The 24,207-nt window shown below is 36.0% G+C and overlaps 1 protein-coding gene across 3 annotated transcripts in view; it reads right to left on the reverse strand.

The window, feature by feature from the left end:
* Window positions 1–24,207, reverse strand: part of Kcnh7 (potassium voltage-gated channel subfamily H member 7) — a 467,079-nt gene that overhangs the window by 101,692 nt on the left and 341,180 nt on the right. For all 3 annotated transcript variants that reach the window (XM_015478970.2, XM_048812385.1, XM_048812384.1), the window contains one exon: window positions 22,549–22,763. In XM_015478970.2, coding sequence (XP_015334456.1) covers window positions 22,549–22,763 — 215 coding nt within the window. The remainder of the gene's footprint in view (window positions 1–22,548; window positions 22,764–24,207) is intronic.

The raw sequence follows: 24,207 nt of genomic DNA on the forward strand, positions 1-24,207 counted from the left end.
GGAATAGATCAAAACTAAGTGGGGTTACAATTCTGAGTCTTTGAATCAAGATGGTCCCTCCATGTGGTAGGTGGTCTCCCTCATGGTCCCCAGTGATTTGGCCTCCAGGTGATCATGTCCTTATATACTCCCTTCCTCTTGAGTGTAGGTTGATGAAATTACTGACTTGCTCCTAGAGAACAGAGTAGAGCAGAAGTGAAGCGATGTCACTTCCAGTGTTAATTAGAAAAAGACTGTGGCTTCTGTCTTCTGTGTACTCTCATCCTCTGTTGCCCTAATGCTCTGGATAAAACCAGTGACCTTGGTGTGAGGGATCCTTGCTGGAATGAGTAAGTCTGGAAGAGGATCTTCTGAGTACAAGTAATAGCCTTGTGAGCAGACTTAGAAGCCAATTCTTTCCTCATTCAGCCTTGAAATAACTGCAGTCATGAATGATGGACACTTTCCTGCAGTCTTGAGAAAAACACTGAGCCAGAACCACATAGCTAAGCCTCTGTCCAATGCCTGACCCATAGAAACTATAAGATAATAAATGCTTGCTTTTAGACTCTGAGGTTTAGGATCATTTCTTACTCAACAACAGACATCTAATATATCAACAACTCTCATCATATCATCATATATGCTACAAGTCCCCAGATGTACACGTGGGTGGGTCCCCCCACCCACACGTGATGTGTAGTGTTCAATTTTGCCAACTGTGTGCTGATTAGGAGAATTGTACTAGGATGTCATTACTCTCTCTAATTTTCAATAAAGCCCTAATAAATTCAAATTGCCTTACAATGATAACTAGTTTTTTTGTTAACAAGATATATTTTTGTTATTTCTAGAAGATTTTTTTGGAAGATCTGATAGGAAATCCTCGTGCCAGCTAGCTTGGCATGAAACCAGATATTTGGGCTTCCATTCCCATTCTTTGTCCTTCATTTTGAGTATTAGGCCAGCTCCTTCCCCCATATCTGTGTGTATGTAAGAAAGCACAACTCTTACAATGTAGCTGTGATCATAACACTTACAGTACAGCCAAGAGAGTGTCTGTTGAGATATATACAGCAAATGTTTTTGATAAAGATGAGGTTATTATGTACTTCTACAGCTGAATTTCATGACTATATAGGATATTTATACCGCTTAAATAACTGCCTTTCACTGTGTATTATCCCACAAATAGTAGACAAAGAAGAAGGCAAATTTAAAATGGAGTCCTTGAAGTCCCCCCACCCACCCGTGATGTGTACTTTCTCAGCCTCATGAGTCATGGGCTGTGTGCATACAGTTGGCTCAGATGAGCTGGCACCCTTGAAACTGCAGCAGCTGCACTAAACAATTACCAGGCTCTAACTGAGAAAATTTCCCATGGGGGACAAAGAGCCAGCTGGGCATTGCTGGTGCTTGTCTGGTGGACGTTTGTTAGTTTGTATGAACACTGAAATTCCCAGGGCAGCAATCAATGGGTGAGATAATTTCACCCAGAATACATTAACCTAGAAAACTGCAACTGGAGAAGACCCTTTACTGGGGGTTACTTTGTGCTTTCAATGAAGCAAATTGTCGAGCCTTGTCCTGAACATTTAGAAGGCAGATGAAGCCTTGCGAAGCTTGGCATCTCATTAAAGGAGCCTAGTGCCCATTAATGAAACTCAATTTATCAGTCCTCAGCTTTTTCAGCGTAACTTGCTGAAATAATGTCCTTAAACTTTCTGGTTCAAATTACTCTGGAACTCTACACACAGAGCAAACTTCTAGTATTAATCTTCTAAGACATATTCATTATACCAAAGACTGTATCAAAATGTTAATATTTGCCTGGCATTACTGTCAAATAAGAATACCTCAGAGCACCTTAATATATTCAGTAATTCAGAAAAACTCATTATCTTAAAACTATCATTTACCTTGTTATGAAGACAGATGCTGAAATGAGGTATTTTGTAGCATATTTCATATTTTAATGTGATATATATTTAAAATAAAGGTTATGAATCTTAAGCTAATATGGGTTTTGTACTTACCAGTTCATTTTAAATTGCTTCCATTTTACTAAGCTCTATATCATTTTCTCTTTAATAGTTTTAGTTCATTATCATGCTTTATTAAATACACTTTAAAACATCTTTAAATACAACTAATCTTGAGATAACTGATGAGATGGAGGTCAACCCCAGTCCTACATTTAGTCATTAATAATGGTAGAAAACACCACATATCATTTCCTTATGCATTGAAAAAAAGAATACCTTTTCCACAGAATATTTGCAAATTTGAAGATTCAAAAAATAATATCCTACTGTTATCTCTAAGAGAACCACAGTTTTTCAGATGCAAAAAGTGGTGATGTATGTGATTAATCCCCACATTTGCAATACAAGCCTTTATTACAGCAATAAAAATGGGTTTGGGCAGAAGCAGACCATCGGATGTTTTTATATTTCAGTTACCTCAGGAGCTAGGAAATAGGGCATCTATAGATTAAACTAGCTACATAAACTTCGTTATTCAGGGGAATCTATTGAAACTAATCTTTAAGGGAAAAAAAAAATTCCAAACTGAACTAAGAAGAACAAGAGGGAAAGAAAAACATGAATTTTTTTTTTCCTGGCACTAAGTAAAAATTAAAGGCAGTTACCTCAAAAGTCCAAGGCCTGTGCTCATTCCCAAGATTTTGCAGTTTTCTGCCTTGATATCTCTTAACCTACTAGCATGGATTCACCTAGCAGGACAATAAGGCCTGCATACAGGTTTCACAAGTGCTCAGACCTCAGCATGCCTTTGGAGAGAGAAGTGGAAGGGAGTCAAAGAGGTAAAGCCAAGAACTTGTGGAGCACAGACTACTGGGCCACTCTACCAGCTTCCTTCCTGTTCCTTGGGGTCCTTTGGATCTCTTTCCAATTAAATCACCCCCAACAAGTAGTCTTAAGAAAACAAGTCAACAGAGTTACCCCAGGTCCCCTGTAGGCTTCATAAGTAAATGGAGAAGGAAAGATTTTAAATAGAGAATTTCTTTTTTGTTTTTTGTTTGTTTTTAAGCAGGTAGGCCCTCTAAAGAACAGGCTGTCATTTCTGTCTTTGCAGATAGAAGCAAAAAATATAAACTCTACCATTTTTTTTTCTAATGCTTTTATTTTCAATCTCTTTCTCTTATTGAATAAAATAAGTCCTGCTCTTAAAAACCAGACACCATAATTGATTTAGAAGTGGGTCTGGTAGAATTCAAAGGTAGAAGTGGTTCTACTTTGCCTGCTCAGAAATACGCAAACTTATCCTGTGTATCCATCCATCCATCCATCCATCCATCCAACACTAGGAGGACCTGTAATGTATTAGATACTGGGAAAATCACAAGAAACAAGACATAGTTGTCATTATGCTTACACAGGAGTGGGGGAAGACAATCAGGACATAAATAATCACACAGATAGAGATTTATGATATGTATGATAAAAGATAAAGGAAGGTTGTGGAGAGTGTAACATTGGGGGAATTTAAATCCAGTTAAGGAAGGCATTCTTGTGGGTATGGTGGGTTAGGAAAAGTGGTGGTACAGGGAGGTGAGACTAAACACAGGGTTCATTTGTCAGGGATTTGTAAAAGCCTTTGCACACCTGAGAAAACTGTCTTGGGGTTCCCAATCAATTCCCTCAACCTGGGAGTCTAGGCTTCTTCTGTAAGAAGCTATGTCTATCTCCCATTGCTGGTTTCGAACATGCTTTTCTCTTCCAAATTAATTGCTCTTTGTACAGTGCTATAGTAGTATAGGTGGTTGGAGATAGAAGTGGCCAGCAGATCATTTTGAAAGCATGTGTGACCTTCTTGAGGTGGTTATCTCAGTGGTAAGCACCTCATAGATTTAATATCTTTTGTAAGTATAAAATGTTTTAAGTTTAATGAGAAGGGTTTGTAATTAGCCCCTTCTCTCTTTAACTCTTCTACAGTAATATTGCAAAGTATTGTGTTGGTCACTAATCTCATAGCCTAACTTTTTTTTGCCCTTACGTGCATTTTACAAATTATCTTCTCTAACCCACTTCTTAGAAAGCAAACAAATAAACAAACAATTTCAAACCAAGTCATCACCTAAAACAAACTCAAAATTGCATTAGGACCTGGGGTTGTGGCTCAGTGGTAGAGTGCTCGCCTAGCATGCATGAGGTACTGGGTTCGATCCTCAGCACCACATAAATACAAAATAAAGATTCTGTATCCAACTAAAACTAAAAAAAAAAAAATAAATATTCTGAAAAAAAAAACTGCATTAGTATGAATGAGTGAGAGTTTCAAGGTCACATGACACACTGTAGCTCCCCATCCTCCAGTTCAATATTAAGCCACTGAATCATGATTCATTGAAGTTTCTGGTGCTAATTTAATTTCAAACCTCCTGCTTGCCTTCAGTGTAAGGTAGGCCCTTGGGTAGTTTAAGCTCCTGGCCTACTTCAGAGTTCCTTTTATGCTCTGGAATGTATCACATTTTACAGAGCAGGTTAAACTCTAGAACAGGTCATTAATCATTGTGACTCCTGGGACTTTCCTGGTGCTTTTGAGAAGGAAGCAGAACCGATACAAATAAAACAAGTGGGGAATTTTATTTTAAAAGCTTCAGATCTGTTCACAGAAATCACAAGGGAGGGGAGAGAGGTAATGTACTCTAAATTTAGGTAAGTGTGAATGACTCAATTATTGGAAAATTCTTCTCCTGACTGACAGAATGAAGCCCTTTAGTGGGAATGGAGAAAATGAGGATCTGAAAGACTACTTTTAAATTATATAAAAGTCATTTGATATCTTGAATTTATATTTTATATTTATTGATAATTTGAATTTGCCTTTTCTTTTAAAACACATGATGCAGTATCTTTGTTAGCTAGAGGATACCCTCCTGCTTGATCACAGGTTTTATTTTAAGATATAGGAAGATCAGAGTCTGAATTTCTAGTGAAATGGAAGGCTTATGAACTTTATATATTGTCATGGAGTCCAAGCAAGCATATTTGCTTATTGGTAAGAGCAAATGTTCAGTACTTACCACATAACTCAAGTGTCAATTGAAAGAGCAACTTATTTTTTACAATTTAAGCACAAATAAACTAATGATTTCTATTTTGCTCCTTTTTCTATTCTTATAGATTACAAATGAAAGTTATGTGTTTATTCATAAGATAAAGAAAAACTTAGGAGTTATTCATTTGAAGAAACTCAATAAATTATGCCTCCTAAGAAGCATTGGAATTAAATGTGGGTATAAAACTAAGGAGTGTGTGTTTGCATTTGTGTGTGTGATGTAAAGAACTGAGGAAGAATAATATTTGTATTCCCTGAGTATGTCTTTGGAGAGGCCTTGTCAAGAGTCCCTGTCAATGCTCCCTAGCTTTTTTTAGTTCATTAATCCCTGACTGGTATTTCCTAGAGTGAAAATAAGTGCAGCCTGACCCCCAAGATAAAGGATGAAATTTATTTTAATATCTACTTCATGACATGTCATCTTAGATTTTAAGGGAGGCTATTGTGAACGTAACCTGATATACCATGAAAAATGTTTTTGCCAAGGAGATCATAATTTCTCAAGGTTTTAATGAAGCTATTTTAAGATATTAGGTAGGAAAGAAAATCTCCAGTTAAATTCAGACATTAAATTAAGCAATAAAAATGGAGTTCAGATTTGGTAATATAAAAATTGTATTTTTATAAAATGTAAGGGTTTTTTTTTTGAAATACTTGTATTTAAATAGACACCTATGGCATATTCATTTTTCTTAATTTTCTTGACCAATTATTCCATTACAAATTGTTCAGTGTGCAGTAAATACAGGAAGCCCAGCATGCTCACAGATGTATTTTGACACAAAAGCAACATTGGTTCTTCAGGAGAAGCCTGAGGTACTGACCCTCAGACTCCTTCTGAAGGTGAAGAAAGGACAGTGATCATGGCAGTGGAATAGGGTCTACTGGAGAAAGGAGGAGTGGCAGGGAATTTGGGAGCATACAAACAGAACCAGAAGGGCTGCTTCTAAAAAATGTCTCCCCTTTCACCTGCCAACTTCTCGCTTTCCTCTCCTATGCTTCCATCAATAAAAGATTCATTTGAGTTAATGAGTTTCTCCTTGAAGATGCAAATATATCCCAGGGAGAGCAAAACTCTGTTTTTCATACAGTTTTTTATATGAGATACTTTAATCAAATTAACAGCATTCAGAAAACATAGATTTTTTTTGCAGTGGGAGGAACTGAGGGGGTTTTAAACAACTATTTATAATTTTGTATATCACTTTACAACACTGGCATATTTCACTGGATAGTTCTCCATGATAAGGATGGAACTTTTGGAGAGGAAAACAGACCTGGAAGAATGTTCTACCATATACCTCAGGGAATTGGTAGTATAAGGGGAGAAGAGAAAGGAGGCAGGAAATGAGAACTTGGTTCAGAAATGGAAGTCATGTCATGCCACCCTTCCCACAGCCACCTCTGGGACTTTGCCTCCCTGGGTTATTCTACTTCAAAATTTCTGTGCCCTTGTCTGTGCCTTTCCTGCACCCTCACTACCCCAGACGTCCTCTACCTTCTTGTTTTCTTCATGGCTCAGTGTAGACATCACTTCCTCTGATTCCTCCAGATTGAGTTCAATGGCCCCTCTCTGCTCACAGTCCACCCCTTCTGTCACAGTATAACCTTTGTCATAGTTTGATATGTGCTCTGTTTAGTCTTTCACTGTCCACTCAGTGAGATGGAAGGGGAGTGACACCACTGTCACCAGAGTTTTTGATGCAGTGTCCTTTTCAGAGATGGCTCTCCAGACACATCTGGAGAATGAGCTAATTGTTTGCTGTTTTGCCTTGGAAGTGGCACTAAATAGTTATCGAGTGTCTACATTAAGGAAGATGTTCTGACTACTTCACAAATTGGGAATCTAAGACAAAGAAAGATCAAACCATGCAGGAAAGAGCATTGCCAGTATTAAATGATGGGGGCTGGGAGCTGAATCCAGCTGATAGTCTGTTACCTTCTAGTTGGAAGCTAATTGAATCAGAATCTCAGCCTCGAATGATTCAGTCCCATTTGGGCCTATCTAAGATGGTTTCTCAGAATACTGTCTCCTCCTTCCTTCATGCTTCTTTCCTTACTAATAAAAATGAGAAGGCAAATACAGTTTATGAAAAGGGAAGAAGAATGAACTTTCCTATGTCTTATTTGATTGTCTATAATCTAATATGAACTCAATAAATGTTACGTGAATGGATACACAAATTTGTTATTCTCTTTTATCAAAGAAGTAATACAGAATTTAAATATTTCTCCTGTGAATGCCAAGAATGGTCTACATTCAATGGGATTTTATTTTGCGTAATTTCCAAATGGTGAGTGAGACTTGTGGTAGGTTCTTTGGGCCATATCTTAAAAAGATGATGTGATCCTATCACTCAAGTAAAGTTCAGAAGATGAAAAACCTCAATGTACACACACAAATACACATAAATTACCTACATATGACTCTATCTCCCTTCATTATTATCATCCTCTACCCTCTTGCTTTCTGGCTTCATCATCCAGCCAGGTACAAAGAGACACAAAGAAGCATGAATATGAATTGTTTAGTTGTGGAAACAAAGACTAAATGACCCGCAAGTTTAGGGATAGGAGAGATTGGTACAAGCTGGGAAGCCTGATAAATTTACTTGGAGATGATGTAGATCTCAGAAATAAGAAGGATTTAAGGCAGTATATGTAGCATAGTGGTAGAATGCTTGCCTATAATATTCAAAGCTCTGGGTTCAGTCTCCAGCATGGCGATAGGGGGGAGGTGGGGGGCTGGGGGGAAAGGACTTGAACTATAGAGATAAGGATGGCCATATTCATGAGAAATGGCCATATTCCTGAGAAACTCTCCAGGTCATATATATATCATGAACAGGACAAAAGAAGTTTAAAGGAGACTGTTGGACCACAGCAGACGTATTGCTGCTGAGGGGTAGGAACACAGTGATAGGGGAGAGGGAAAGCATGTGTAGTGAAGAACACTTTGGGGCAGTGTTTGTGTGTGGGGGCTGGTGAAGAGGGGGTAGTATTTGTCCTCTGGGAAGATGAGATGAATTGATTCTAAAAGACATATTAAAGTGAGTTCATGTGGGTAATAATTCAACAAGAGGATTAACCGATTAAAAGAAAACAAGTTTTCTAAGTGTTGTAAATAAGTGTTTCGAACGATGTCAGTACTTTTAAACAGCCACATTAGGTTTACTGATGGAACCAGACTCAAGGTGTGTAGCAGGTCACTCAGGTTATGCATTAAGCTAAAGCAAAAGGAGAGAATGATATTATTAATTCCTGCTGCTTCCCAAAGCTACAGAACCTTGGGAAATTGAAAATTTTGCAGAAGTAGGTTCTCCTAACCTTTACAGATTAATCAGGAACCTTTCCTTCCTCTCCTGGATAACTATACAAAAAAAAAAAAAAACAAGTTCACTACAAATTTTAATTTCTGTTCTGGAACCAAACTGAATGTCAAATGCCAACTGAATATCATTATGTCCCAGCTATTAGCAAGTTAATTTTCACCTGTTGTAAATGAAACTTCCTAGAACTGTCACAGACCAGTAATTATGTTGTGGATTATTTATTCTCCAGGACTGAAGATGGGGAAGGACTCCTATTAAGAAGGACTCCTATTAATAATGAATTAACTTTTCATAAGCTAAGGAAATAAAAGCAGAATGCAGAATAAATAACAAAGTATATTTAAGTGGAACATGTATATTAATTTAAATACATAGGACATGTTAAAAAGTTATTTTAGACCATTTCAACATTTTACATTATAATCTGTTCAAGATACTATTGACGAGGGCCCATTCTGTCTAGTTCAAGTTTCAGGTTACTATACCTACCCTGGGGCATGTATTTCTGTATTTTATTATAGTCATTATTTTCATGTGTGGGGGAGGATACTGGGGATTCAACTCAGGGGCACTCAACCACTGAGCCACATCCCCAGCCCTATTTTGTATTTTATTTAGAGACAGGGTCTCACTGAGTTGCTTAGCACCTCACTTTTGCTGAGACTGGCTTTGAACTCATGATCCTCCTGCTTCAGCCTCCCCACCTACTGGGATTATAGGCGTGTGCCACAGTACCTGGCTACTATAGTCTTTTGATATAGACTTCAATTCCATATAGAATGAAAGTAAGGTTCTACAGTGTGGTGTTATCATTCTCAGCAACATTTAGGAATCCTACTTTTCTTTCTTTTTCTTTTTTTTAAGAGAGAGAGAGAAGAGAGAAAGAGAATTTTTTAAATATTTAGTTTTCAGTTTTTGGTGGACACAACATCTTTATTTTATTTTTATGTGGTGCTGAGGATCAAACCCAGTGCAACGCGCATGCCAGGCGAGCACGTTACCGCTTGAGCCACATCCCCAGCCCAGGAATCCTATTTTTCAATAATAAAAATAATTTCCTAGTGAACTCACTCATTTCTTTGTTGCCTTCTTATTGTCTTGAATATTGTGTCTCTTTTTGATAATTAATATGTCTTGCATTTAATTATGTAGAAAATTCTACATTTGATCTTCATAAAAGTGACACTGGATTATTTTCTCTAAGAATATTCTCAGAACAAATGAATAATAACTACCTAAATTTTAGGGACTGTGCTAAAAATGTTGTTTGCTTCCCCCCCAAACTTAATTTTCTGCCCTGTTGTTGAGGCAGTGAACAGACTGTTACATCTTCTAAAAAGTACCTGTTTGACTATGTGGTTTTAACTAGTTATAAAAACTCATTTCTTATAAGCAATTCTGCTTATACTTTTTGAGGCATTTATCTTATATAGTAGAGGATTGGGACCAGGGGGAGTCAGACTAGGAAGATGACAGTGTTCCTGGAACTCTGTCCTTTCAGGTGCAAAGGAGAGGATACAGGAATAAAAATGGCCTTGCTCCTGAATGGGAGTGCCAAGTGAAAAGAGCACAGGAGTCCAAGTCCAGAAATTAGGATTTCAGTCCTGGGCATACTTTTAACAATGTGTGTGACTCTGGATATTTATTTAATTCACAAGTCTTTTTTAAAAATATTTTTTAGTTATAGTTGGACACAATACCTGTATTTTATTTATTTATTTTCATGTGGTGCTAAGGATTGAACCTGGCACCTTGCACATGCTAGGCAAGCGCTCTACTGCTGAGCTACAACCCCAGCCCCACACAATTCTTTATAAAAATAAGTACTTGAAGATTAGAACAATAAAAATATCTAAATAGCTTTATTAAAGGAAAACACAAAATACATACTCCAATGAGAACAAATTAACTTATGGTGCTTAATCTACTTAAATCCTTCCATTCTCCCTCTCTCTCTCTTTCTCTCCCTCTCTGAGAAAGCCAATGTATAACAGAATGCATCTGGGCCTGTTGCCACTTGGATAATATGAAGGTTATAATTATCTGCCCTTTGGAGTCTCATCTTCCTTGTTGGCACTTAGTACTAAAAAGAGCACAGGTTTCAAAACTCTTTGAAAGACAGGTGCAATGGCACATGCTTGTAAGTCCAGTGAATCAGGAGGCTGAGGCAGGAGGATTCTAAGTTCAAGGTCAGCCTGTGTAATTTAGCAAGACCCTTTCTCAAAAAAAAAAAAAATAGTTAAAAAAACAAAAAACAAACAAAAAAAAAAAACAAAGCTGGAATGTAGGTCAGGGGTAGAGCACTTTCCTGGCCTGTGTGAGGCTCTGGGTTCATTTCCTAGTACTGCCATAACAAACAAACAAAAATCAAAACTGTTTGAATGATTGCATTAAATTTTGTTTGATATTGTTAAAACAGTTTTCTCCACTTTTGCTACATAAATAACATGTAAAGAAACCAGGTAAACTTACACTGTCAGGATGACCCCTAAGTGATCCATACAAAGTGCAGTAATTTTTTTCTTGGCAGTTACACGTCCTTTCATAGAAAGGAAATAAGGTCTAGGGAGTTGTGTCTCTTGTTTCCCTTGAACAAAGAAATTGTGAAGATTCAGGGTAGAACAAAGGTACCTCAAGTGGAAATTCCATTAACTTCCCTTCATATAAGTATTCCCCCTCTCTATCTTACTGATCTTAGTGATTCTAAAACAGAAGTTTGGTTTCAAAATGCATGTAAGTTTAAGAAAAACTACTAGAAAAATATTCAAAATCTTAAAATGACTCATCAGAAATCTATTTATATTCATCCTATATAACTAAATATAAAATAAATGATAATGAATTACTTCTCTCTTCTTAATACTAAGTTGTTTTAGGCTTTAGTGCTCTTTGAAAAATACCTTTTTTTTTTTTAAATTAGTTTTCTACTGAACTCTCCTACCTGCGTTGTCATTTTCTAAAATTAAACACAAGGTTCGTCAGGAGGTTTTCATTCATGTCTATTGAAGAAAACATAGGAGGAGAGAGAAGTCTTTCTTTATTGGAAAGAAAGGGAATTGGCAGGATCTGGCAATGGTAAAATATGTGAGAGAGAAAGGGAGAGAGAGAGAAAGAGAGGGGGAGAGTGGGGAAGGCATAAGAGGTAACACAATAATAAATTTTGGAAGAAATTCAGATGCCTGCAGGTAGGAAATCTGTAAGGGTCTGAGATCACTATTCCCCCCCCCCCAAAAAAAAAAAAAAACAACAACCTATGAATAATGGATATATAGCTCTGGGCATAATTTGCAAATGGCAGCTGATTACCTAGAAACCTGGAGGTATAGTTGAACTAACAGTGGCCAGTCAACGAAGAAAGAGCGTAGAGTATTTCTATTTTATTCTTTCATTTTTTTTCCTTTTGACTCTGTTTATCCAATGTCACTGGGCCTTAATTCCATGAGCTGAAAATTAAAATTATGTTCCTGATGATGCTGTGGTGGTCTGGCAGCTTGACCGACGTTCAGATATAAGAAAGAGAACAGGCAGAGGCCTGGTTACAGATTGTGTTTCCACATTACAGAAAAAAAAGGGGGGGTGGAGAACAACAGTAGGGAAGAAAGGAGCCAACAAAGTGTGGGAAATAGCATGGTCATGTGACCAGGGTCATACCATATGCCCCTTCACCTCTGACCTTGCCATTAAATGGGTAACTCTAGTATCAAGAACTTCTCTTCATTGTGGCATGTGGGCAGAAATGGAGGCCTCTCCAGCCTCAACTCTCTTGTGCCTAAAGTAGAGCAGAAGGTCAACTTTAACTACAGTCAACTCAGAAAGGATAGTTAGACACTTCTGTTCTTTTCACCATGAACCCTGCAGCAGTCATTTTTCTTTTTCTAAGTCATTCTAAAGGAGTAGACTTTGAAACACAGGTGTACTTGTGAAAAGAATATTTAAGACAGAAGACGAGACATAGATGGCATTTTCTTTATCTCCTCTGAGTTCTACATTTAGCACATGGTTAGAAAAGAAACCTAAGCAGATTTCATTAAAACAAGAGGAAAAATATATTTCTATTGTGCACTTGTCCCCATTCAGTTACTATTACTCCATGCTATATCAATCTTCTTCCTTTCAAAAGAGTTACAATTTCTAATGTATTCATGCTTGAGTTAGACATATAGTTCTCTCGGTTATCTGTGAAGAAACATTTGGTCTAGGCCGTTATTTCCTAAAGCATCGCCCATCTCATCAATGAATTCTATCAATAAATGTTATGCATAGAGAAATAAATAACAAGTAAAATGGATACTGTTTTCAAAATTTTTAAAAAAATATTGGGTCAAGCAAACATTTTAAAATACATTTCCTTAAGTCAGAACTTCTCAGAACATTTAGTGTACTACCCTTCCATGTTAACTTCTAGACAGGACACAATTTGACTAAGAAAACTTTTCTTCCAGGAAAAAAAACTGTGAGGCTCCTGTAATGAGGAAGATACTTTAGCTTACTGTAACATAGACAGGCTTTCTGAAGTGGATGCTATTTCTTAAAGGGTTTTAGAGTAATTCAGCATGGCCTTAGCTGCATTCTGGCTTTAGTAGCTGCCCGCTACAAGTATATATGTTTCTCCAGTGTGATTACTAAAATAAGTATGAACATGTCTCTTCATTTTTGATAAAAATGGGAAAAAAATCACAAGAACATGTAATCAAACCAGATAACTCAATAAGAATTTCAGAAAGAGTGCTGGGATTGTGGCTCAGTGGTAGAGTGCTTGCCTAACATGCATGAGGCCCAGTTCGATCCCCATCACCACATTCAAATAAATGAATAAGATAAACAAAACAAAGGTATTGTGTCAATCTACAACTAAAAATATTTAAAAAAAAGAATTTCAGAAACAGATGCAACATTCAGTAATAACTGAGGAAGCAAAAAATCAGCTCTACACTGAATTCTCTTCTCAGTGTTTTCAACTGTAGAATGAAAGGAAAGATTGGGTTTGTCCAGATTTCCCAAGTATGTTTGATTTTTTGATGTGGGAATAGAGGTTGCAAATGGGCCAGAGATTGTTAAAAATTCAAAATCCTCAGGTTTAACTTAAACTTAATGAATGTCTGAGGGTTGAGGAAAAAATAGAGTCAGATAGACATAGAGATAGGTAGCAATAGGGATGGATACAGAGGTGTTTCAGATCACTCCACTTTTCAGGAAATTTTGGGAAACCTTGGGGAATATGATATCTAAGACTCCTTTGAATTCTCTAGTATGAGGTCTGACTGCTTTTTGGTGAACTCTCTAAAGACAATTGGATTTTAAATGGTTTATTTTCTAACTGCATACTTTCCAATAGAAATGATACCATCAGAAAACACGTTACTCACAAATTTGCCACCAATATAATCAATGAGACTTTTATTATTTTATTTTATTACTTTGTTTTATTTTACTTTCCTTCATTTTGTATATTTTTTCTCAGTACAGTTCCATGATTGAATTTGCTGACTAACTCAAATAGTACATAGCTGCTTAATGTTGACCAGGCCTTGGGCTGCTGGGGTAATGTGAAAATACTATGTGCACTCTGCTATTCTCATATCTGACACAAATCCTTGGCCTGGTTCTTATCCTGTGAAACATGAAAAACTCTCTCCTTCTGCTGGCTGCGGTACCACTTGGCAACCCACCTGTTACCATATGTTTGTCACAACCCCTATGCCAGGAGGGAAAAGAAACAAAGAGACTCTGTATCTCTGTGTTGCCTTTCTCTGTCCTTAGGCCTGACTTTTATCTCAAGACTCCTGCTACCTGGGGTGGTGACATTGGGAGAAGAACTGAACCATCTTGGCAACAGATATCCACATTCTTCTGTGCCTCGGTCGCCATAGCAACCGGCTATTGCTATGTACTCCAAGCTAAATTATTTTTACCTGTCTCTTCTGACCACTCGTACTTTTACTTCAAGCATCTATTTTCAACCCAGTTTCTTTGGCTGACACAGCTGTGAAAAGGAGAATGTACTTTTTTCTTCACTTCATTTAAAAACATATAAAGAGTGTACAGAAGTCAAACAGGTGGTTTTTAAAAGCAATTACACATAAATGCTTCCTCAAAGCTCTGGCTTTTATTCAGAGGCCCCTCAGGATTTCATATGAATATATTATTACAGCATCATATAGAAAAATTTGGAAATATATGGTTTTGAGCAAATTAAGCTATTTAAGTGCACATTTATTTTAATTTGCAATACATACCAGTACATGCATGCAAGTATCAATATGCATGTAGCATTTAGTGAAACAGACAGAAAATTAACTTTTTTTGCTTTTTTAAAAAATCCCACCCTTCTTTTTATAAAATAACAAACACCCTTATTTCATATTTGATATGTTTATGGCATACAATATGCTTGTGATTGTCAATTATTACTAAAATGTCCATAACTTTTGCTTATTATTGTTTAGGTTATAGACCAAAAACTCCCAGAAAACATAATCTAGGAACTTAAATCTCAAAGCTTTGCATTTAATCAAAGGCCCTTGGAGGCAAAGACCTTGATTTATATATTTTTGTATCAGCCATAGCACCTAATGCTAACTCACATTTTGTAATCACTCACACATATTGGATCCCTAAATAATTATTCAGATGAATGTGCTTTGTACCTACTTATAGCATCCAGATCTATTGCTTTTCATTTCAATTTGCATGTATAGACAGTTTATAGATCAAGCCCAGAATGTGGGAAAAACATTTCATGGGGATTTCTGTGTTTCTGAGCCAAGTTTCATGGTATTCTACAGATAGAAGCAAGATGATAGATGCAAAACAAACACCATGTAAATTGGTACTGTTCAGAAGTACTTTTTTATTCCTCTGTGCATTTCAGATTCAATTTTGAATTTCGTGATCATTGCTATTTCTGGCAGTTCAAAATGATCTGTACAGTTCTATTGAGGTTTGTATGAAATTTAAATCAGTTCAGATGTAAACTGAAGTTTAGGAAAAAAGTAATTATTGTAGAAGGCTTGTGAATTTTGTTTTCTGTAACTTCAAGAGTGGAGAATCGATAAATTTCTAAAAAAGTGTTGCAAATTTGACTTCTGAATTAAATATGATTTTTAACTCCTAACATTTTTATTGAAAAGTATTACCACATATAAAGTCACATTTAGTTTGTAGTTGTGTTTGGAAGGTTGTATAATCCTGTCATTGAAGAAAGTTTAGGATTAAATTTATCTGATTTGAGGGATTAAGGAATGTATTAAGAAACTTTGTATTATTATGACTAAGATGATAAATAATTTTATATATTAGCTAATTAGATGATATCACTGTTATTTCTCCATTAAAATTTCTCTATTATAAATCAATTTCAATTCCTAAAGAAGTACAAAATAATCAATACTTGTTTTGAAGTCATTGAATCACATGGAAGAAATTATGCATATATTCATGAGGGTCAAATTTCAAAAGAAAACAAAGGGCTATAATCTTCAAACTCTTTTTATGTCAATAATATCAGTATGAGTTTGCTTTTCCTGTAACTAAGTACCAACAAAACCCCAAATCCTACCGTTTTTTTCATATTGCATGTACTTGTAACAAGTACAATTGGCGTGCTAACTCTTGAATAGATTTAGGAAATAAATAAGCAGAACAGAATCATAAAGAAGGTTTGCTTTACAGTCTAAGAACCTTACTTCCCCAGTCAGGTGATCTTGGTTTGAATGGTACTTCCACAATTTACTATGTGGGACACAAGTTACTTCTTTTCTCTGATCTCAATTCCTCCTCTATTAAGTGGGGATGATAATAGTGCTGAGTGTCATGCAGATTAAAGCTGATAATTCACTAAGCCACTTAGCATGGATCCTGGCACATAGTAAATACTTAATCAATGTCAGCTACTATTAAATTACCATAATTCTATTTTCATGTAAATAATATACTTGTGTGAATCCTAAATATTGGGGATCTATTTTACTTTATAGTTCTACATAGATTTAATGATTATATGACCTTTCATACATTCAGACATTTCTTCCTGGTGACCTAAGTCTTTTTGTGATTACATTTCAAACTAATTTTCTTGAACACTCTCCGTAGGAAAGTCATAGGAAATTTAAACTTGTAGACCAACAATAAATCTTTTTTTTTTCATCTTCTGTTCCCTCGATTAAAATTTCTTGATTAAACTAGACTTTCTCATACATTTTATTTTCTGATGATATCTATATGGCTTTTCATTAAATTCACCAGATAATCTTCATAAGTAATACAGACTAACTTGTAGCACTATTTGGTCATAACTTGACCATTACTAAGTTGCAGGGGAATATAAACTACCTTTACTTTCATAATACTGTTGCATTTATTATACTAGCACTTGTAAATGCTGTTATTATATACTGTTACATAGTGGTTATCCAAGTAATTTATAATGCCTTGAGTATTAATATTATGTTTTATGTTTTGGTGTCTCTATCACCTACCCAGAACATAATGTGTATTCAGTGTGTTTTTGTGTACATGTGTGTATGTGATTGATGCTATTAGTACAAATTTTTTATCTTCTTTATCGCAATGAGCCAGTGTTGTTTGTTTTTTGATCCTCAGAGTCTCCCCTCCTCAACTCCATTTTTCTGGGTTGGTTGTCAGTTAATGGGCTACATATTTTTTCCACTTGAACAATGATCACAGGGCCCAAACTGGTCAATCAGGCTCCTCATTCTCTGGGAATGATAAGAATACTAAAAGAGAAAAGGACTTTTTCATTAAATCAAGGAGAGTCTGAGAAGCTTGCTCTCCTTAGGAGTTGAGTTACTTCAGTACAGCAGAAAGCTTGGCCAAGGGAGGGAAAAAATGTTCCCAGTTGTAGAAACAATGAATGCAGCTGTCCCCAAGCAGATTTGCCCCTCCACTTCTCAGTTATGTGACTCAATACACTGCCCCTCCTACTTTCCTTTCTATGGGTGGAAGTTCAAGCTGGGTTTCTATTACTTCATTTTGTTAAAGAATGAATAATAAAGTCTCACATGCACTGCCAAAAAAGTTTTAGAATGCATAATAACATGTTAAACTCTTTTGATACTCCTGTGCATATTCAGGGAGAATGATGTGACACAAAACGTGTCAAAGGTGAACATGAAAACAAAATGATACATTTCATCCTAAAACTTAGCATAACATTTGGCCTGGAAGTAGCCTTAGGAATAATTAAATCTTAAAAAAGTACAAAAGTTTTTTTTCTTTTTTCTTTTTAGAATGGGGAAACATAGCCTAGAAGTTTATCTCAACTGAAAACTGCAAATGCACGGTTAAACCTTCGTTTTGTTTTCTGCCACCTTTCTTCCAATTGTTTTTTCTCTATTGCTCACTGGAAATTAGTAGAAATGGCCAGCCAAGCAGAGTGTGGTAGCACACACAAGTAATCCCAGTGACTCAGAAGGCTGAGGCAGGAGGATCATAAGTTTAAGGCCAGACTCAGCAATTTAGCAAGGCCCTCATCAACTTAGTGTGAATCCGTCTAAAAATAAAAAATAAGATAAAATAAAAGGGCTGGAGATGTGGCTCAGTGGTTAAGTCCCCCTGGGTTCAATCCCCAGTACCAAAAAAATTTTTAAAAAGCCAGTTCCTTGTCTCCCTAAAATGCAGACAACTGCAAATTAGCCTATACACAACCCTCCTCAGCTAGTAATATTTTATATTTCCTCCAAACGAGTAGAGAAGGTCAGATGAAGTACAGGATGGTGTATTTCAAAAGTTCAGCCTGTAAGAACAGCCAATGAAAAAGGTCTATAGACACAAAACAGCAGCAAGAACTAGAACCATGCCTAGGGGAATAATTTAGAAGACAGAATTTGCTTTGGAGATTTGGGATTGCAGATTTACTCTTGGTAATTCTATCCAATACCCTCAGTAGTTTATGTCTGAATTTTAAAAAATCCTACTGTGTGTCATGTATTTTACTAGGCACTAGTAATACAAACACTTCATGCCTCATCCTATAGACCCCTGCCTAAGTATGCCCCACTCTAGATTCTTATATCTGATCTTGGAAATTTCAAGTTTCAAAATTCATCTACAAGTTTATATTCCTCCACTACTGCCAAGTTTATAAGATAGGGAAAATTTCCATCCCTGGCACCCTGTCCCATTTATCTGTAGCATAACATTTCACACTGCATCATAATACCTATGTAATCTACCAAACTGTTTCCCTCTCTTCTTTGAGGCAGAAAATTGTTTTTTTAACTCTGAATTTTCAACACCTAGCATTGTACATATTGGTTCTTAATACAGGCTTATTGAGTGGATAAATTAATGCATGAATGAATGGCTGAATGAATGAATAACAATATGGTCCCTGATATGAAGGAGCTGTAACCCAGGAGGCAACAAAATAATTGGGTAATTCTGATGCAATGTGTAATAGAGATAAAATCCAAACAGTGTGATGGAACATACGAGCAGAGATTAATTTTCTTTTCATGTATGCCTTTTTCTCTTGATGTCTCATCTATTGTTTGTGCACTGAGGGAGTGTTTGAAATTCACATTGAATGATCATGAATAAAAGCTTGACAACTTTTGTAGAAAGTATTACCATACAAATCTATTAAGGGAACAAAATAAATAAGAACATTTGATAAGAAAACATTCCTGATTGACTAAAGCAAATATGTTGAGAATTTCTGGGGGAGAATCTCCCTAAATTTTGTTTCACTAACAAGTTATTTTTAGTGATAGAGGTTTAAGTAATGTTATATGGAGTGAATATGGAAATTCCAAAGATAGTTATAAATAGAAAATTTCAAAAACACTAAAAGAGAAAGAAGCATAAGATAGTTCTGTTTTCAATACTTAAATAAAATTTCTAGATGTTATGCCTGCAGAAAAACTTTCTCAATACTTGATCTTTACCTCCTTTCGTGTGGCATGTGGAAAATTGAAAGGCTTGTGATTAAGAGCTAACAGGGCTCTAAAAATTATATAGAATGTTCCTAACTTTTTTTTCAGTTTCTTATTTTACTTTTATCTAGACCCTCACCATTTTTTTTTTACTAAGACCAGAACCATATAATTATCCTACTTGCCTCTAGAATTTTCTTCCATTAACTGAATTTTCGTATTGTAACAAAAAATGATCCTTCATAAACACAATGCAATTCTAATCTTCCAACACCCTTTAAAAGCCTTTGCTTGTATTATCCATCTCCAATTTGAGGTACTGGGAGAGTAGGAGGGGTGTACTCCAGAACTTGGGAGAAGTGTGGGCAATTTCAGGAAGACTATGGAGCCTTTCAATGGGCCTTCAATCTACTTAGTGGTGAGTAGTGTTAGTCTGTTTGGGCTGCTATAATAAAATACCATCAACAGAGTAGCTAACAAACAACATGAATTTATTTTTCCCAGTTCTGAGGCGGTGGAGTCCAAGATCAAGTCACTGGTAGATTTGGCACCTGGTGAGGGTTTGATATATTGTGTGTAGATGACCTTTTCATTGTGCCTTACATGGCAGTAGGGGCCCAGGCAATTCTTTTGCAAAGGTACTAACCCCAATTATGAGGTTCCACCTTCATGACCTAAAGCCTCCCAATGATCCCATCTCAGAACACTGTCACACCTAGGATTAGGTTTCAACATATGAATCTGGGGGAGGGGGAACACAATAATTTAGTCTATTGTAACAGTTTAAATTTTTAGAAGATATTTAAACAAATATTATAATATTACAGAGCTAAATATATAAACTATAGGGATTTTGAAATATGAAGCGCGAGACCTAAAAATAACATCAAGCTTCTGATGAAGGATGTTGCATTTTACCAAGGTACTTATGTAAGAATATAGTAAAGAATCATCTAGAATGGAAAGTTCCCATTCTCTCCTTTCACTGGCCCAGGAAGGTGTTTCTATAACTTTGTTCTTGTTATTTTTTTCTCTAGGAAATCCCTTCCTTTGGTCAACTTCTTCCTTCCTCCCTCCTTCCTTCCCTTCCTCCCTTCCTTCTGTAAAATTTGATGAACTCCACTTTGCCAGGTATCCTATGGGCCCCTGAGGATGCAGAGATAAAGGTTACTCTTCAGAGATGATAAGGAGAGTAAGAAGATTCATACAGTAATAAAATAATAGTGATGAACGTTGCTTGTTATATACTTAGCACCATGATGAAACATTCCACATGGTATTCTATTTAAGTCCTATATCAACCATGAGAAATAAGTTTTGTCAGTCCTTCAGATTGCCTCAGTGTTACTCTTGTCCCCATGGTACACAAAAGTGACTAAGCCAGAATTATAATACATGCCTGTTTGATTCTGATTTATGCTCTCAAACATCATTTACTAGCCAGTTTGATAAATAACTTTCTTGATCCAGCATAAATATCCAAGCCTACTTTGTTTTCTCCTCTGAAAAGTCTCTCCTTAAAGCACAGTTACTTCCTCCCAAACCTGTGATCCTATACTCTTTATTACCATGCATGTCATTGTGGCTATCTCTATACCTGTTTCCTGTTACACCAGGATGAGAAAGCCCCTAAGAAGGTGCCTTCTCTGATCCACATGAGCATTGCTCTCCTGGCACAGTGGATCTGCTGGGTGTGGCAAAACAGGGGCCTGTGGTGGAGCAACTCATGAGAGCATTGCTGACATCACGGTTGGTGTTTTGTTTGTTCTATAAAGAATACAAATGCATTTTTAAAATTAATATAACAACTTCTGCAAATGAAAAGTGTATTTTAATTTCTAGATTTCCAGCGTCTTCTTTAAATTGGAAGATTTGGAAACATTCATTGGTCAAATATTGCTGCCTGGCCACAGTGGGCTGGAGATGAGTGGTAGCTCCTTTGCTTTAGAGAGAGCCCTGTACTCAGGAGTTCTCACCATACCGAGCACTATCTGTGCTACTCTGTCAACTTTACTCATTAAGGCCACTTGCAGAGTCCTGACCCTAATATTTCCAATCATTTTTCTATCTCTTATCAAGTCTGTAAAATATTTTTAAGAGAAAAACTATCATGAGTAAGATTCAAAGTTATAGAAATGGTGTAAATACAATTTGCACAATGGTAGTCTTTTTATTCAAAACTACTGTAACTATTTTACCTATAAGTTAAGAAAAGTGAAATTATAAGAGTAGAGCACCTCATTACTACACAAACATGGAAATATGTACTAGGGACGTTCTCACAAATGGTACATGTGATTTCTCATTTCAAATAAATATAGATTGCTCACATCTGTTCATAACTGCTTCATTGCCTTTCATAGCTACTTCAGCTCACATATAAGGTTAGGTGCAGATAGCACTATAACATATCTAGAGATTAAAATAACAGAAACAATTTATTAGTTCAAACTCCTCAATACCTGGGATGGAGATTGGGGTAAAGTTTACCTATATATTGTGGACAGTTTATACAAAGACTTACTAAACAAATACAATAAGTAACTTGTTTGTATAAAAATTGCTTACTTGACAAATTTTAGAGTCATGAATTCCTAACAATGTAAGTGCATTGTAAGCAAAAGCTAGGCGCTGCTTAGGTTGGTATTTTGATATAGTAAGTACAAATCATATTTATATCTATTCTATGAAGTAAGACCTCATCTAGATATTACATTGTACTCTAGCTCAAGTGGCAATATTTATTAGAAAACAGTAAAACATTGTTCCTGTACAAAAGTATTGTTTCACTCTGACTTTTCATCATCTCAGACAGCTATTTCCCTAGTCAAGTGACTTACAGTTGACTTTATTTGGTATAGTTGATCTAAAACAGAGGCCATATCTAAGAGTGAATCCCAATTAGTCCTCTAAAGCGTCAAGAGACACATCCATTGTATTTTTAAAAATGCTTTAATAACATGAGACTTGGCAGCAAAACAATAAATGTCTAAACATGATGAATAGCAGGCTAACAACCTCTACAACACAGAAACAATACCAGTTACCCAGTTCTGCTTGATCTAGTAATACATAAAAATCACGGTATACAGCTTCATTTATCTGTTACATTATAGGGTCACCAACATCTCAAGACAAATAGGAGTATATATAAATGTCTTACCTTTGTTGATAGTCATTCAAAAGAAAAAGAATATGTTTTATGGTGCCGAAAATAATCTCAAAAAATAGTTGAAATTGATAGTAAAATCATGTCCTACCTGGGTAACTTTCTCTGTCACATTGTGTGTTCGATCTTTAACCTTGGGTGCAATAATAGTTTTATCTGAAGAAGGAGGGGATGTATTCTTTTTTTCAGTTTTGACATCTGAAAAATTCAGAGTGAGCTGTGGAATCTTGTTAATGGTGCTGTATTTGTTGAGGTTTGAATCAGACGTGGATCCCAGGAGGCTTGACTTGATATGATTAAAAGGCCCTAAAAAATTGGAAAGCATTTTTTAAAAAATAATATTAGAAGGAAGAGAAAAAAAAGAAATGGTCCTAAATGCCCTGTTAATGACCCATGACCAAAGTGACCCTGATTCAATTGTGACTAAGTACAGTCAGTTGATACCTGAAGACAGGGCTTAGGGTCACCTTCTGTACAGGGGGCAACATGTGAATGAGGGAAGCTAAGACAGGGTCCTAGATGTGCATCCAGACAGCAAAAGGCAGCTTGAGCTGTTAACTGGATTCTTTCATTAAGGGCTGTAATAAGAGCAAAAACTCTACTCCCTGTGACTGGCCAAATTATACCTTCAATGTTTCTAATAAATTTTGTTTTATAGTCTGGGGATTGATTACTCAAGCATGAGTGTGCCTATGGTTAAAATCATGTTAGCCTTGAAATTTATTAATGAGTTTTTTATCCTACACCAATTTGGGTTACTCCATTCTCTGTATCACTGAGAAGGGACAAGCCAACTGGGTTTTGCATATGCTTCTGCTACTTTTTGAAATGATCCACGAAGTCTAGAAGAGTTAAACCCAGATGAAGCTGAGAAGTTCCCTGTGTGTGTGTGTGTGTGTGTGTGTGTGTGTGAGAGAGAGAGAGAGAGAGAGAGAGAGAATATGAGCTCTGTGTATGTGAGTGTGTGTACTCGATTGAAAACCCCAGATTCCTGGGTGGGACTATTAGATCTTTCTTTTCTTTTCATTTTTTCTTTCATTTAGACTTAAGACTGAATGCTTTCTAAGAAAAAAAGAAAAGCAACTATAAAAACCATACAGGAAGAGTGCTCTGCCAAATATAATTTACAATAGAAGTGACAATAGCTATGTAACAGAATATATGTGGGTAGTTCCTGGTTACTTCTCATATTCTTGACAATGTGCCAAGATTCCTGGTTCCCTTATTGAAGATGACTAGATTGACCAGCTACATCTTTTGAGATGAATCTATTGTCTGTTGCTTATGAAGAATCAGGAAATGCTCCAAAGAGTTTCTTGTGTGATGGGTATTACTAATACCATTATCTAGCTCTTAAAATTTTTATCAGGAAGAATTTTATAAAAATCCTGAGACCATTAGTGTTAGACAGTATCTTTCTGCATCAGAGAGTGGTTAAAACATACAAATGGCATGGATGAGTTTCCTAGTGGATGTGTTTTGCTTTATGTTATAATTTCTCCTGTTCAGAATTAAATATACACATTGCAGTAATTAAAACATACTTTAAACATCAACAAAGAAACACTTTAAAATCAGATATATTGACTTTATATTTTTGATTCCAATAATCAATCAACTCATGTCAAATATAATGTTAAGAATACCAATTAGTATATTCATGTTACTGTGGGGAAAAAACACTATATTTCTTTATAAAAGTTTATGATTATTTATTATTATGAAAGTTTGAGGTAAATTTTTAAAATGT

The sequence above is a fragment of the Marmota marmota genome, unplaced genomic scaffold, assembly GCF_001458135.2.
Source record: "Marmota marmota marmota unplaced genomic scaffold, marMar, whole genome shotgun sequence".
Taxonomy (NCBI): Eukaryota; Metazoa; Chordata; class Mammalia; order Rodentia; family Sciuridae; genus Marmota; species Marmota marmota.